This window comes from Pygoscelis adeliae, unplaced genomic scaffold, assembly GCF_000699105.1.
Source record: "Pygoscelis adeliae isolate BGI_AS28 unplaced genomic scaffold, ASM69910v1 Scaffold131, whole genome shotgun sequence".
NCBI lineage: Eukaryota > Metazoa > Chordata > Aves > Sphenisciformes > Spheniscidae > Pygoscelis > Pygoscelis adeliae.
Window position 1 is genome coordinate 3,559 of NW_008824058.1, and position 16,141 is coordinate 19,699.

The 16,141-nt window shown below is 40.2% G+C and overlaps 1 protein-coding gene across 3 annotated transcripts in view; it reads right to left on the minus strand.

The window, feature by feature from the left end:
* Window positions 1-3,671: 3,671 nt before the first annotated feature.
* The window catches only part of MARCH7 (membrane-associated ring finger (C3HC4) 7, E3 ubiquitin protein ligase), a 22,642-nt gene continuing 10,172 nt past the window's right edge, over window positions 3,672-16,141 (minus strand). The window contains exons 5-11 of one of the 3 annotated variants that reach the window (XM_009334017.1): window positions 12,093-12,887; window positions 11,771-11,924; window positions 11,337-11,506; window positions 10,018-10,127; window positions 8,505-8,618; window positions 6,633-6,681; window positions 3,672-4,790 (exon numbers count right to left, since the gene is read on the minus strand). In XM_009334017.1, coding sequence (XP_009332292.1) covers window positions 4,765-4,790; window positions 6,633-6,681; window positions 8,505-8,618; window positions 10,018-10,127; window positions 11,337-11,506; window positions 11,771-11,924; window positions 12,093-12,887 — 1,418 coding nt within the window. In that variant the 3' untranslated portion in view covers window positions 3,672-4,764. Of the gene's footprint in view, window positions 4,791-6,632; window positions 6,682-8,504; window positions 8,619-10,017; window positions 10,128-11,336; window positions 11,507-11,770; window positions 12,888-16,141 lie in introns of all 3 variants that reach the window. The other 2 variants (XM_009334016.1, XM_009334015.1) reach the window with 2 other exon arrangements.

Below are 16,141 nucleotides of genomic sequence, written 5' to 3' on the forward strand. Positions count from 1 at the left end.
GGTAGATGAGGCGCTTAGGGACATGGTTTCGTGGGCATGGTGTTGTTGGGTCAACGGTTGGACTCAATGATCTTGGAGGTCTTTTCCAACCTTAATGATTCTATGAATCCTATCACTGTGCATAAGTACCTGATGGGAGGAAGTAAGGAAGATGGAGCCAGACTCTTCTCAGTGGTGCCCAGCAACAGAACAAGAGACAATGGACACAAAGTTACATACAGAAAATGTCATTTAAACATGATTCCCCCCCCACTGTAGGCATGGTTAAATGTTGGAACAGGTCACCCAGAGAAGCTGCAGATTTTCCACCCTTGGACATACTAAAAACCTGACTGGGCATGGTCCTGAGCAACCTGCTCCACTTGACTGCTTTAAGCGGGATGCGTGTATGTGTGGATGGGCGTGGTGATGTTGACGATCCCTAACACCCTCAACTATTCTGTCATTCTATGAATTGGAGGGCTCTGGGGCATACCAGAAGAGCAAGGGAGGGTTCCTGAAGAGTTTAAAGGGCAGATGGAGAATCCTCACAGGAAACAGAAGGCTCTGGGGTGCACAGAAGGGCAACAGTGGGACACATGACACACAGAAAGGCAAATGGAGAGCTAATAAGGGGATCTGAGGACACCACAGGAGCAGAGTGCCCTGGGTGCAAGGAGGGCAGATGAGTCATGAGAAGACAGGGTGGCAAATCAATGGTCCTGAAGGAACTAGATGACAGTCAGAGGGATCTAGGGAACACTGAAGTGGAGGGATCCTGCGGGGGATCAGAGGACCAATAAGAAGGCATCCTGAGGGAACTAGAAAACAAAAAGAGGGGGGATCCTGATGGGAATGACAGCACATGAAGGTGTCCCGAGGGGATCAGAGCATAAGCAAAGGGCTCTGGGGTGCGACAGAGGCAAAGAAAAGGGCTCTATGGCAGACTTTAAGGACAATGAAGTAGCCCTGAGGAGGTCTGAATTCTAACGGAGGGCTGTGGGGCATAACGGAGGCAAATGGAGGTGTCTGGGTTGCACCAAAAAACAAGTTGAGGGGTCCTGAGGGAAACAGAAGGCAATTGGAGGACTGTGTGGGGTGCACCAAAAGACCAATGGAGGGCTCTCGGGGGCGTCAGAGGGCAAATGAGTTCTCTAAGGAGACTGGAAGGCAAACAGAGGGATTTGGGGAAACAGAAAGGAAAATAGAGTGGTAATAAGAGAATCCAAGTGAAACAGAGGACATCTGAAGGGACCGACGGGCCATTAGAGGGCTCTGCAATGCACTGGAAGACAAACACAGGGAGTGTGAGGGAAAAGGGTGGCAAATGGGGCAGTCCCAAGTAGACTAGAAGGCAATTCTCTGTATTTACCCACTTCCATGCCGTTTGGTGGAAATTAAGGGCACAACTCAGGAACTCCTTCAGCCAGCCTTGGCTGACAGTTCTTCTCAAGTGCTCAGACTGCAGAAAAAGACAAGACTGCAAGTCGTTTTCTGTAACACAGAAATGCATTGCAGTCTCCTATCCAATTCCATTTTCAACCCAGCAACCTATCTCAGACATACAAGGTTACTACATACATATGCAGAAACCAACAACAAAGCCTGCACCCGCTTCATTTACTAGAGGTCCCGAGACTTCAATATTGCACCAGTTGTACCACATAGCTATCAAACACACATGGTGGCCCACAGGGAACACCCCCCTTCATTTTCCAAACAAGCACACAGAATTCCACGCACACAACTCACCTGACTCTAGAACGGTATAGTTCAGTTGGAATGGATCTACAACCCACCTGACTAGAACAGAATAGTTCAGTTGGAAGGAGCCTACAACAATCATCTAGTCCAACTGCCTGAAACACAGATACCACAGCTAGTATTAAACCCTCTACCTTTCCAACTCCAGTGTTATTACATGCTAGATGACCCAGAACTCCAGGCTTTTCTGTTCTTCTGAGCTCACTAAGCTCACTGAAAGCTTACACTGCTCATCCTTTGCTGTTCCAGCATCTTTCTAGATCTCCTGTGTAAGACACTTGTCCAGAGATAGTGGTATCAAGCCTGAAGTCACTTCCTCTTAATGAAAGAGTGGCAGAAGAGCCAGAACCATGGCCAGGTTTGGGAGGAGCCTAACAACACACAAGATGAATGACATTTGAAACAATACAGCTCAGTGCAGTGCAAGCAACCTGGAAGATGAGGTTGGCACACAACAAAAGAATAGTACACACATAGTAGCAAAAGTCAGAACTGTGACATGAAAACACATGCCCTCACCCCAACACAGAAGTAGCTGTAGAACCCCAGGATGGATGCTTGCAAGCATCTCCATCTGAGGGAGCCACAGCCCTAAGGACTCACAACAGCACTGAGCAACACCTTTGGGCTCTATGAACCCCACAGCTCCAGGATGAGATTAAGGCACTCAACTCTGCAGCTTATTCCCATCAGCATGATGCCATCCACACCTGGATCTGTCATCACTGGCCTCATTGGGGAGATCTGGGCCCACCACTGAGGATCAGGTACACCTGGGAACAGCTAGAACCAGCAAGAAGCTGCAGCCATTCCCTATGTCTCCAAACCCAGGGAGAGAACATGGTGCTGGCACGAGACAGTATCAGCAGACAAGACAAATGCATGCTTGCACAGACACTTGCACGAACACGTATATGCTTTGTGCTGACAGAAATACACTTGCATGGACCCACAAGAACTTGCACAGACAGATGCTCCCATGAACAGAGATCTCACAGTACAGGTATATGCAAGACAACAAATCCTGGCTGCTCCCAGCCTCTACCCCGCTATAGCTAAGGGGGGTCTGGGTTGTGAGGCAGAGCTCTCCTCAGGGGAGGCAGCTGGAGCTGGCAGCAGCATTCTTCCCAATTGGTGCATTCAGACCCTCTGCTCTTCACCAATTCCACCTTGATATTCCCCCATGTCACTCCTTCATTTGCGCTGGAGCTCAACCAGGCTGCAGGACAACAAAGTGACAATTCACTTGAACTGAATTTGGAACTGCAGCTACTTAAATTGCTCACCTCCATGGAATGCTATTTGTTACAAGGACAGAACAAAAATTAAAAATAGCCTTCAAGTCATCAATTTATTAGGCTATCAGAGCTCATGCTTGTAACTAAGTGTATTGAGTGCATATGAAATACTGTCTGCTTCATTGTATGATGTTTTATTAAGCTATACCAACTAACTCAGAAAGGATTAAACGTTTAACTTTTATTATAAACCTGAATTCACTTCCTTCAGAAATGAGTTAGAAGTATTTTCACGTATGCCTGGACCTTCACTTTTCAAATTAATGTCTGAGAGCTGTGTTTCAACTAATTGCTGGAATGATACTTCCGAGTGTTGGCACTGAATACGCAATGCCTAAGGTTACCAGAATGAGCACAGAAATGTGCAATTTCCTTAGCATTCCATTTTCTTTCAAGTCTTACAGATGACAGGCCATCTCATGTAATGCTAACAAAGTTAACTCTTAAAATCACGTGAGTTCATTTCAGCTGTTAAGGCACATCCTTTCTTCTGCAAAAGTTAGTTTTACATACTGTAACAATAAACTAAACTAAAAGTCTTTCAACATACTGCACTCTTTTCAGATACATTAATTACGGCAGTAATTAAAAAAGCTAACATAAATATTTATAGCAAATACAATTCCGATACATGTATGACAATTTATTGTACCACCATTCATATAAAGCATTTCAATCCAAAATGGTCAGAAACAATCTTAAATAACTGCATAAGAATTTACAAACATTAGTAAAGATATACCACAGACTATAGCTTTCTAAGTTTTCAAGTGTAAGTTCTGGTAGATATCCATGTTTAAATAAAATGGACAATACCAGCAGAGATGCATACCTCTATCATCTTTATTTATAAAGAAGTGACAACACTAGAAAACACATTGATAACCAGTGCTTTGAACAGTGAAGGTGGGATCTAAAAAAGTCTGATTAAACTTAACAACCTTAGGTCTTTACCAAGTTGCATATCTGCTAGGAATGCTGAAACGCAAGACTTTACACCTGCAATATTCTATAATGGAACAGCCACATAATATCAAATATAATCTCCAATTTCCAAACCGGTACATAAAAAAACCCATCACTAAGTATTAGAAGACCACTGCAAGTTCTTATTGCTTTTTGAGTTAAATAATAATCTTCAAATAAATCAAAACCCAAACAACCTCTACAGTATCTTGCTCATCCTCCTGTTCATTCATTAACACTGGAAGCAATCAGTTATTATATGATGTGGCAACAGAGGCATTTAAAAAAACCCAAACAAAACCTATTTAAGTACATGGACATCCCCACCCTCCCCGCCCACCCTCACCCTGAAACCCACTATAACCACTTAGTGCCAGTAGAGGAGCAAAACTTGATAGACAAAACCAGAAATCTGACTACAGTAAGAAGGAAACATAAAGGGAGATAGAGCTTCCTTAAATATTCAAAATCTGATGTCTTCCAAAACAAAGCACATCATCCTCATCATTTAAAAAAGGAAGTTGCTGTATATGTATCTAATCCTCGCACATGCTGAGCAGTTTTCAAGTCCACCACGAGTTCCACTGTGCAGCAGTTGATTGCGAATTCAACAATGCTTCAAAAACTACAGTAATATTCAATGCGCTTTTTACTAAGGAAAGGAAAAAAACCAAGTGCACATTGATGTTGTTCTTGCCAGTTCAGCATTTCTGCAGCAATTCCATTTGTCTCTTGCAGTATGAAGTTTCTACCAGCATCAGTCTTCAGAATCATCCTCAGAAGCTGTTGGAACAACAGAGTATAATCAGAAGTCTTGACAAAGGTCTCTGACATTAGAACACTCTAAGATGAGTAGTGGAAACAAAGGTAATTTTATAATATTAAATAGCAGCTTGTAATACCCGCCCAAACCTTGTGTAATTACACAGCTTAATTTTTAAATGCATCTCATGTCTGAAAAATACAGCATTTTCAAATCAAAACTCCACATCACAAAATGCAGTGTCCTCCTGCTGTTCTTCCTCAAAATAAAAGGAAGAAAACTTAATTACGCCAGAGATTCAACTTTTATGTAGTGTTTACAGTGGCTAATTCCAACAGTAGTCAGAGGAGAATATATTCAATCCATGACAGCAGCACTCAACACAAGTGAAAGAAATGACTCACAAAGTTAACAATTTGGATGCTAAAATATCTAGAAAGGTTAGCTGGTCTAAACAAACAGAAAGACTCTTAAAATTTTTATATATATATATATATGTTGTTTAATGCAATGAAGTCAGGCCTACTTGGAAGCAGCCTCCTCTCTCCACCCCCATTCTTTCAGCATATGCAAAATGAACATAAAGCCCACATATGCGTAGGATTTTATTGTTGCAAGGTGAATTAAAAGACAAATACACACTTGTCAACTATGATTAAAAAAGTCAGTACACACATCTACAATAGGTTTGTGAAGACTTAGCTTGTCCATAACAGGAACTTAATCTGTCCTCATAAGCAAAATCTGCAGTCAAGAAAGCATTTACACTCCCGTAACTTGTTCCATCTCTGAACACAGAAAGAAGCAAGGTCTGTCTCCTCACTTCCCCAGTTCTTATAAGAGAAATGTAACTAAAGTAGCATCTATAATAAATCTAAAACTCAGTATTCCTCACCAGCAAGTTAGATAAAGCCTGAATTAAATATAGATTACTGTGTAAAATGGCACTCATTAATTTTTACTCTAATAAAGATGCACATAACTTAGGAATAAATACTGAACTCGAGCCCACTTTTTCTGCTCTAATTGCAGAAATAATCACCTGCTCCTTGAACTAAAACTTACACACACACAACATTCCTTATTGTACTCCAAATACATCCTGTGCACTGAAAATTCATATACAGACTTTGAATGTTGATATTCACATGCGCATTAGGGAAAAAAAAAAAGGTAGGTCAACTATCCTTCTACTGCCTATTTATCATGCCCAGAAATAATACTTAGATTCAGGATACATTTACCAGAAGTCAGCATATAGTTTGGAATTTAAGCACACTGAAGAAGCCATTAGGTGAAAAGTAGGCTAGTCCTTTGCCAAAATTGGCAACTGTTAAAATTCATTCCTGAAGTGGATAGGTCTGATCAAGGAATACACACAACCAAAAAGTATGTGCTGATAGAAAAAAAGGGGAGAAGAGGTCAAAAAAAGAAAGGGGAGAAGAATGGCAAGAGAAGTATGGTAATTTAAGTACAGTGAAATTAAACTTTAAATGTTTATTTTCTACTAGGATCCATGTAAAAGGCTACAACCTGAAGGTCATCACCAAATTCCATAACTACGTACTACTAGAATTACAATAACCAAACCATAACTAGGGAGGAATCTTGTTATCACTTGCAGAAAACACTTCTGTGGTCTAAACAACTCTATGCTGTTGGGAAATTAATCATGGAGAATTAAAACCAGGTCCCCCTCGGAATAATTCTACTGATAATGGAAAAAGCACTGCTGGGTAAAGTAAAATTTTCCATAATTAAGTTCGGTATTATGAATCTTGGCAAGGAGGATTGTACTCAATTTAACTTTGACTTGATCTAGTGGGAGGGGAGGGGAAGAGGGGAAGAGGGGAAGCACCTACTTTCAATATCTTCCATATGTGCCTGAAGAGTTCTTGCAAGGTTAATAAACTAGAAACAAGGCAGAGAGAAAGTAGTTTAAAAGTTGCAAAGTTATCTGCAGAAATTTGCAACAAGTTAGCAAAGTTTTCTTCACTTTCTTCACTTTTTACATCCCAAAGCTTCATCCCAGATGTCAGTTACCCTAACCCATTTGCCCAACTTACAAAAACCAATGCAAAATTTAATATAAATCCCCACACATTAGACTTCAAATTGCTATTGCACAGTTATTTCAGCTTCCACTCTATGTCAAATGTTTCTGGTAGCAGTTAGTGGCATCATCTTCATGTTCTACAGTCTGTAAAACACATCAATTTCAAAAGTAGCACACATAAACAAGGGCCAGTTTTATGAAAACCATTCCTAGAAATTGTAATGCAGAAAAACATAACCTGTAAGGACTGCATTAGTTGGATCCATTTCATTTACTTCACCAATAATATGGCAAAACAGAACCCTCTGACTGAACGAGGTTAATGAAAAATGCATAAATACACTTAAGATTTTACCTGTAAATAAAAAGTTTAAGAGTAGGATTACTATTAGGCAATGGTGGCAGTTTAACATTAGAAGTACGTGGTATCAAAACACAAAGCCAAAATCCCTAGGAATACAAGTTTCCTAGGCAACTTTGAAAGTCTCAGCCAAGTGTTTTTTTGTCAGTGACAGTCCAGATGTTGAGACAGCAAATAAAATGAAACAAGAATATAATGCTACAGTTTCCATAGCTCAGTAATATGCTCGGTATCAAACACACATCGGTGCTCTCACTGGTTTAAAATGCAGTGTCACACAACTGTGTAATGCTGCCTCTGATGAAAAACCAGTAAAAACACCTTATTTCTGCAATACACTCAAGCTAATAACCTGTACTGGATGCTGGCTGCTACTAGATTATATGTCTTTTATGTCTCTACACTTGTAGCAGAGAAAACTGGACATTTCATTTGTGGATCATGGAACACAAGCTCTACGTTAGATGTGTACAGAAAAGAGGACGACTGTTCTAATACATTAAGAGATTAGAGCACAGACCTGCCTCTACCCCAAGGGCCTAGTACCTCCTAGCAACCATTCCAATAAGCGTGGGACAAACTTAGTATTGACAATTCTTTGTATAATTAAAAAAAAAAAAAAATCAGCTTTTCAGGAGCTCAGCTGACAAAGAGCACTGATTCATTAGCTAGTATCAAATAAACATGCAGAATACAGGATTTCTGAATGAGTCACTATGCAGAAATAACTTTGTAAGATGATCTCTTACTGGTAAAATGTGTACTTACTGCATTTCTAAGCCAAGCCATTTAAGTGACAAGAATCCAGTCAAATACAACTATAAAGAGCCTTGACTAATGCCAGAAAATCATACTACCGCTAGACAGTTTCAGAATGTAATATTCAAGTACATATTTAGGCGCAATCCAGTAGACAAGCATTGCAAGGTCTAGACCTTTGCAATGTAGACTGGCATAATGAGAAAAATTGATCAAGTAAGACAGTCCAACATTCTCAACTGCATGTTTTGTACAGAGGAAGGTTAACCTTCCAGTTTTGCATAAATTCACAATAATCATGACAACATACATGCAAAGCAATGAATTACCAACAGCCTTGACAAAAATGATTTTGCAACACAGTAACCGCAATAAAGTAGTACCTTCAGTTTCAATTACCACATTGACAAACCCAGACCATTTTTAGACCTAAATTTGTTAAATAAGCATGCTTCTTGGATATCTAGCTCCTAGCTACCTATCTATCGCTCAAGGTAGCAATCTAGTTCCAATTTCTCTGTACGAGCAATTCCTGCCACAAAATCACTGCATACTTACTCTGACACGTGTGCTGGCCTCACTTGCAGTTCCTAGCATATCAGAAAAGCGCTGCTCGCATAAGTGTAACAACACTACAAGGTAGAGACCAGAGCTGATAAATTCATAGTCTGCCTTAAAGGAGATCAAAAGAAACATTCAGAATGTCAGTGATATGTCTGCATATATGATTCAAGAAGTACAACAAGAATTAAATTTTACTGGAAACAGTATGTATTTGATCTCTAGTTGTTCCAAGAGAATTAGGGAAATGTAATACTAAAAAATTTTAATTATTGAAAAAGCTATTTATACTTCTGGTTCTTGCCACCCACCCCAGATCTAACATGTTATCCTTGAAGATAAATAGAGTTCTACAAATAAAATCTCAGTCAGCATGATTAGTTTACAGGAAGGAATCTGAGAATCAGAGTATTATACCACTGGGGGAAAAAAAAAACAACAAACTTGGCTGGTTTCTTTTCAGTGGTCCCAACGCTTTACAGAAAGCCAAAATAAAGGGAAATATTCTAAGAACTTTATAATGTTGTAAGTATTTTGAGAAATTATTTTCCCTGCTAAGATGAAGAAAAACTTTCAAAATGCTACTGCTGAACTGATCATTTAGAGTAAATTCTTCAGGAAAAAGTTTCAAAGCTCTTATTTCTATCAAAGTACAGTGACAGTAACCAACAATCAGTAGTGCTAAAACATAAGACGATGGCACTCTCGAGAAAGACACTTCAGTCTGGCCCAAGTGACAGGAACTAGAGTACTAGAGTAAGAGCTTATTCTAACTAGTAAGAAAATTAGAGATTGACGTTTGGCCCCAAAACTGGTGTCACTTTGTATTTTCTTTTAACTTCTGAGGTAGGCAAATTTCATTAGTCTTTCTATATTCACAGAATACAACCCAGAGAATAAGGAAAAATCCCTGAATAAAGTTCATCAAAATAATGCCAGCTTTTTGTTATTCCTTTTTAAATACTACACAAACCAGCAGTTCTAAGATAATGTATTTTATATAACAAGAGTAAAACTAATGGGCCTTTAATTATTTTTAATTTAGGAAAGGACTTGAAGGAGCAGCAGGAAGCTGTTAGAAAAGAGGTTCGCTTCTACCAGTCTAATGAAATAAAAAAAAGTTTTTAATGGTATATTTAAAACAGCTTAAGTGTGTTCAAAAACAGCTAAAAGCAAAGACAATTCATGACTTTATGTGAAATTCAATCTAATCATACTAGTATGCCCACTGCACCTATGTGGCAGAGACACTGGACTGCAAAGCTAGATGACAGATCTGCAACTAAGAAAAGGATAAGAGATATATTACACTTACTGAAAGCTCAGCTATAAGCAGCACAGCAGGAAGATAGAATTTGTCTGAATATTGAGGAGAAAATCTGTTCCATGTTGACATTACTTTATGTCCGTAACAGTCCTTCTGAAAAGGAGGTGCATTTTCCTTCTCTAAAGAAGAGCACCCTCCCAGCACTAAACCAACACTTAACCAAATTAGGCAAAATATACTAACTTGTTCATTTGCATGTGCCCTATAGAGTTCATGAATGTCAAAGTCTTCCAGATTCAGATGCAACTTCTCCTTGCACAGTTCACAAGTTGTTACTGCTTCCAAAGAAGAACCTGGTGGAGAGGGGCAGGGGGAAAGTCAGTGTCAAGTTGCAACAATCTATAACATAGGACACAATTATACAAGCGTTACAAACTGTAACTAATTCTTGGCTTTATTTTGCAGACCAAGGTTAAAAGAAAAGAAAGCCTCTAATACAAGTGTAGTGACCAGCTGCTACTGTCAGAACTTAAATGCTATAGAATGTTTACCCAGCTCCACATATCTTGCCTCACGTTCATTCTGGACACCACATGCCTCTTACAGAAAGTCTGGCATAAAATCGCTGCTTGGGCTGTTTGAATTCTACAGTGTAATCCAAATCTACACAAAAGTTATAATAAATATACTGGAATAGCTTGAAATTATTGCCAGAGTAACATTTTGTCTTAAAAGTACCAGGTTTAAAACAAGCTGCTCCATAAGCAACAAGATGAACAAAGCAAGTTTATGGTGGATTTATGTCTTATATAGTTAAATACTTCAAATTAATTTCTCCTACACGCTAAGGCTTTTAATACATCCCTGCTCTGACATGGGTCGCCTGATACCAAGTAAAAAAAACTAAACATGCTAGCACCTTCCTTTGGTAAAAAGTGTTCCATGATCTTCATGTCTTCTACCAAGCCACCTATTTTTAAATCTTAAAAATACTACAGGTAACTTAGTTATAAACTGCTCAATCAACTTATTACAAAAACATTTGTACAGCGTGCAATTTCTGAACTGTTTCTTAAAAAAAATTCTATATGCACTTCGAAGTAATTTTTTGAACAAGCAGTTTTAACTGCCTTGAACAGGAGTTAGTATCTTTAAAAAAAAAATTAAGTACAGTTACAACAGCAAAACATTTTTAGATTTTCAAATTCCTTATAGCCTGGCTATAAGTCTTAAAAACTAGAAGCACATGCATGACGAAGGGTGGGGAACAAACTCACCCAAGTAGTAGAGTAGCTCTAAAGCTACACTTCTGCAACATTATATTTTGTCTAATATCTTAGTAGACAATCCCAAAAATGTAATTCTCTGAATGACAAATACAGTTCTTGGAACTACTCACATGAGAAGCTGCACAGACAGACAATAAGCCTGGAAGTGCCACACTACTGTTTGTTCCCAACTGCTCATTTTTCAAATAAATACCTTCGTATTAGTAAGAGTAACCCTCCCGGTAAGCCTCCCAACGTAACTGGAAGTCTACCTTGGTCTAGAGTCTGCTTTACCTGAATTAATCTTGGACTGCAGCCATTTTTTCATGCACTCCTGGTGAACATACTGCAGACTTCCAGTGCATTTGCATGGCTCTATTAAAAGGTTGTCAGAACTTGCAGAGGACATCTGACAGATTCTGCATAAGTCACCCTCTTCATCTTCAGAATCTTCTAGAAGCAGGCTGAATAGGAAGGAATATCAACAAAGGCTGTGACACATTTCACGTAAGACTTTTTATAATGACAATTCCATTCATCAAACTGTTCTCAAACCTACGAGGATTAAAACAAGTTTCTCTAAAGACAAAAGTGAGAACACAGGTGACAGAGGACTGAGTTGCTGCCTTCTTTGAAGAAAAGTTTCCTTTTAACATCATGGTTACAGAAAACCCTCTCATGTTAAGTCAGGTACATTTTATTATCTCAAAAAACCATACTAAATTTACCTCTCTTTAATTTTCTGGAGTCTTTCTGGATCTCTTGAAGGTGGTATTTTAGACTTGCCACTTTCTTGTCCATCAGACTGATTCCAGCCAGAGGGAATAATATCTACAGTTATCATAAGATTGTCAGACAGACTGCTTCCTAATGTTGGAGGCACTGCAAAGCGAAAGAGAGAACCAGGCAGAATTCCAGAACTTCTCCTACTGTGGGCTGAATCTGGTGGGGAGGCAGTAGCTGTAGGAATACCAGATACTGCAGGTGTTGGTGGTCTGCTAACAGAAGCCCGAGGAGGGCTATCTGATGCTTCAAGAGAGGTCTCCTCACCTGACTCTCTTCTTCTGAAGACATGTTGTGATCTAGCAGTTGTATCAGAGGTAGAGATCCTTGCGGATTCATCTCTTCCTTCTCTTCTTCTTCTGGAAAAGAGAGGTGTACATCTGTTCCTCAAAGATGATGATAACCAGGATCCTGTGCTCCTACTTTCAGAGTCTGGCCTGTAACTTTCCCCATCTGAATCAGAGTTATGATTTTGTGAAACTCCTGATAAACCCCATCTTCGTCTAAGAAAACTAAATCCCTGAGAAGCTTCAGATGTCTGAAGTCCTGGAACTTCTGGAGTTGCAGCTCCATTACTAATTGACAGAGTAGAAGCTTGAACTCTTGGGACCACCGTTGACTCTTCAGAGCCTAATGATCTTGTATGCAATGAGTCTTGGCTAGACCTTCGAGAGAAAAATGTAGATGACATACTAGATGCTAAACGAGACAGCAGCTGTCTGGTTGTGCGCCTCCCTTCGCTGTCAGCCGCAGGCTCGTTCAATGACCTCTGAGAAGATAAAACCCTTTCAGGACCACTTGAGGAAGGAGTTTCACCTCTAATGGCAGTAAGAGAAAATGCTGGCTGCATGCTCCTCTGGGGAGATTCCAATTCATTTCTCCTTTGTCTTGAAGAATAGCTGGATCTTGAAGAGCTCATGTTAGAGTCTCTGTTGAAAAAAGATGGCTGATGATCAGAAGGCAACTGGCGGTTCATGGATGCATTCAGCCTCAAAGTGCTTAACGAGTTCTCTTTTGGTCTTGCTCCCTCTGCATATGAAGAGGCAGGCCTGTCTTGAAGATCTGTTGCAGAAAAGCAGAGGAAAATACTATGACAAGATGTGCTTTAATTGTTACACTCCAGACGGATAACTCCAAAATGTAAATGCAGAAGTTCAGGATTTCATGATCCTTACACAAAATTGTTTCAAATTTGGCAGGTAGATTCCAGAGCCATATTAAGTTTACATTTACTTACCAGAATTCTAAAGTTAAACTGAAACCTAGACTGGTTTCAGTCTGGTAAATCCATTTGGAATCTATCACCCCCAAAATCTTCAGATTATTAAGGTATGACTCGCTTTCTTATACGTGAATATGAAAATTCCGACCATCTATCAGGAGTTACATAAGAACAGCATCTGAATTAAAAACAGCAAACTATATACAATACTATTTATAACTTAAAGGTCCATTCTGCCTGTAGACTGAGAAAGATGGGTTAATCAAAATTTCAGTACTGTAGCAGACACCAGAGCACCCAAAACAAACGCATGGATAAAGCCAAGTATATTCCCCATCTATTATAACAAGCTACCCTTATTGTTCTCATTGTAAGAACATCAAGAGCTGCAGTTACAAACACTACTTAAAGGTAGCATAAAATTATTGACTTTGGATAACAGAAATTGAATAGTATCTAAATTAGATGTATATCTCACTATAATAATGTTTTAAACCAAGAAATCAAAAATAAAAAGAATACCCTAGAAATACTGTAATTCCACTGCTCCAGCCCAAAAGGGTTATCTAGCTATTCCTTTTATCAAAGAAATGCAACAACTAAGTTAGCTCACATGTTCAGCTATGCAACTGGCTTAAGCACAGCCAGACTTAACCATTCTGGATTAGTAATCTCATCTGCTCTCCCAATTACCCTGAATACCTTTAGTCAAGTAGATAACTAACACCACATTGTTGTGTCCTGCCCTGCTTTTTAAGCATACATTTGATCACCCAATGCTTCCCAGTGGCCTACAGGTCGAGGGAGGTGATTCTGCTCCTCCACTCCGCTCTGGTGAGACCCCACCTGGAGCACTGCATCCAGCTCTGTAGTCCTCAGTACAAGAAAGACATGGACCTGTTAGAGCAAGTCCAGAGGAGGGCCATGAAAACTATCAGAGGGATGGAACCCCTCTTCTATGAGGAAAGGCTGAGAGAGTTGGGGTTGTTTAGCCTGGAGAAGGAAGAGAAGGCTCCAAGGAGACCTTATTGCAGCCTTTCAATATATAAGGGGGGCCTATAAGAAAGATGAGGACAGACTTTTTAGCAGGGCCTGTAGCAATAAGACAAGGGGTAATGGTTTCAAACTAAAAGAGGGTAGATTCAGACTAGATATAAGGAAGAATTTTTTTTTTTTACTATGAGGGTGGTGAAGCACTGGAACAGGTTGCTGATGCCCCACCCCTGGAAACATTCAAGGTCGGGTTGGATGGGGCTCTGAGCAACCTGATCTAGTTGAAGATATCCCTGCTCACTGCAGGGGGGTTGGACTAGATGACCTTTAGAGGTTCCTTCCAACCCAAACCATTCTATGATTCTTATAAGCATGTTTTCTGTATATACTGTGTAAGTACCTCAACACACTGAGAAGAATTCTACTGTAGCTGAACTGTAGTTAACATTTCATGAAGCAGCCAAGGAGGCTAACATCAGCTAGTCTCCTTCCTCAAATGGCTAGATTTGGGGGAAGTGGGGGGAAGGAGGAAGCAGCTGAAGCCCGCTAACCTTCCCTAAGAAGGGAAACTTCTTCCAATATTTTAACTACTTAACAAGCATAGGTAGATTAAGATAGAAGCTTTCTCTATGTATTCTGGAATTGAAACCTTTCACGTTTGTAGTTTTGGTGTTTTTCTGGTTTTGTTTTGTTTCTTTTAACAGGTTCTGCATTGCAATCACCATTTATTTTTGAAGCTCAGGTTTATGCACCTGGCAGATTCTAACTAAAGAAACATCTGCACAGATGCCAAACATCTGGCATATGGTTTTGATTATACAGCAGGGAACACAGTTGGGAGTTATTTTCACAGCACTTAACAGTGGCACTACTGCTAGAAATGCAGCATGGACAGAACAAAGCAAGGCTGTCTACCCATCCATTTCTCCCATTAGGCTCTACCAGGTAAACTCCAACTGTCCACTTATTAAAGAACTGTAGAGGATGATGACATTAAAACATACTCTTCTGGTAACGCAAGACTGCAGGATGAAATCTGGAACTAGTTTTTATCTTTTCTGCTTACCTTCTATACTTGTAAAAAAGGTAATTTTTTTTTAAACTTCTGCATTATAAAGTACCACTAATGCATCCGCAAAAGGTGGCAGATAAAGACTGATGATGAGCTTTCCCCCCGAGATAGCTCTAAAAGGCCACAACACTCAGAATAGAAAGTGAAGATGATAGTGCAGAAGTCCATACTAGTCCTAGCAGTTACCACGGAACAAACCTCTCACCTCGTGTAAAGTGTGTGTTTATTCATTTTTATTTTCAGTGGTCTAGCAGTTTTCCCTAATAACCACTCAAGAACCCAAATAGAAAGAGAGAATACGATACGGACACCTCCATGAAAACCCTTTCCTCAGTCAAATTAACATTATTTCTTCGCCCATACATAAATACAAAGAGATCTTAAGATGAACAAGAACAGAAGAGGCTTACTGACTATTCACACATATGCTGGAAGCTCTGCTAAGGCACATGGAGGACAGGGAGGTTGTTTGAGACAGCCAGCGTGGCTTCACCAAGGGCAAGTCCTGCCTGACTAACCTAGTGGCCTTCTATGATGGAGTGACTACATCAGTGGACATGGGAAGGGCTACAAATGTCGTCTGTCTGGACTTCTGTAAGGCGTTTGACACGGTTCCCCACAACATCCTTCTCTCTCTAAACTGGAGAGGTATGGATTTGATGGGTGGACTGTCTGGTAGGTGAGGAGTTGGTTGGATGGTTGCATCCAGAGGGTGGTGGTCAACAGCTCAATGTCCAGATGGAGGTTGGTGACGAATGGCGTCCCGCAGGGATCCGTATTGGGACCGGTACTGTCTAATATCTTCATCAATGACAGGCACGGTGGGATCGAGTGCACCCTCAGCAAGTTTGCAGATGCCACCAAGCTGAGTGGTGCGGTCGACACGCCAGAGGGATGGGATGCCACCCAGAGGGACCTGGACAAGCTGGAGAAGCGGGCCTGTGGGAACCTCATGAAGTTTAACAAGGCCAAGTGCAAGGTCCTGCACCTGGGTCGGGGCAATCCCCAGTATCAATACAGGCTGGGGGA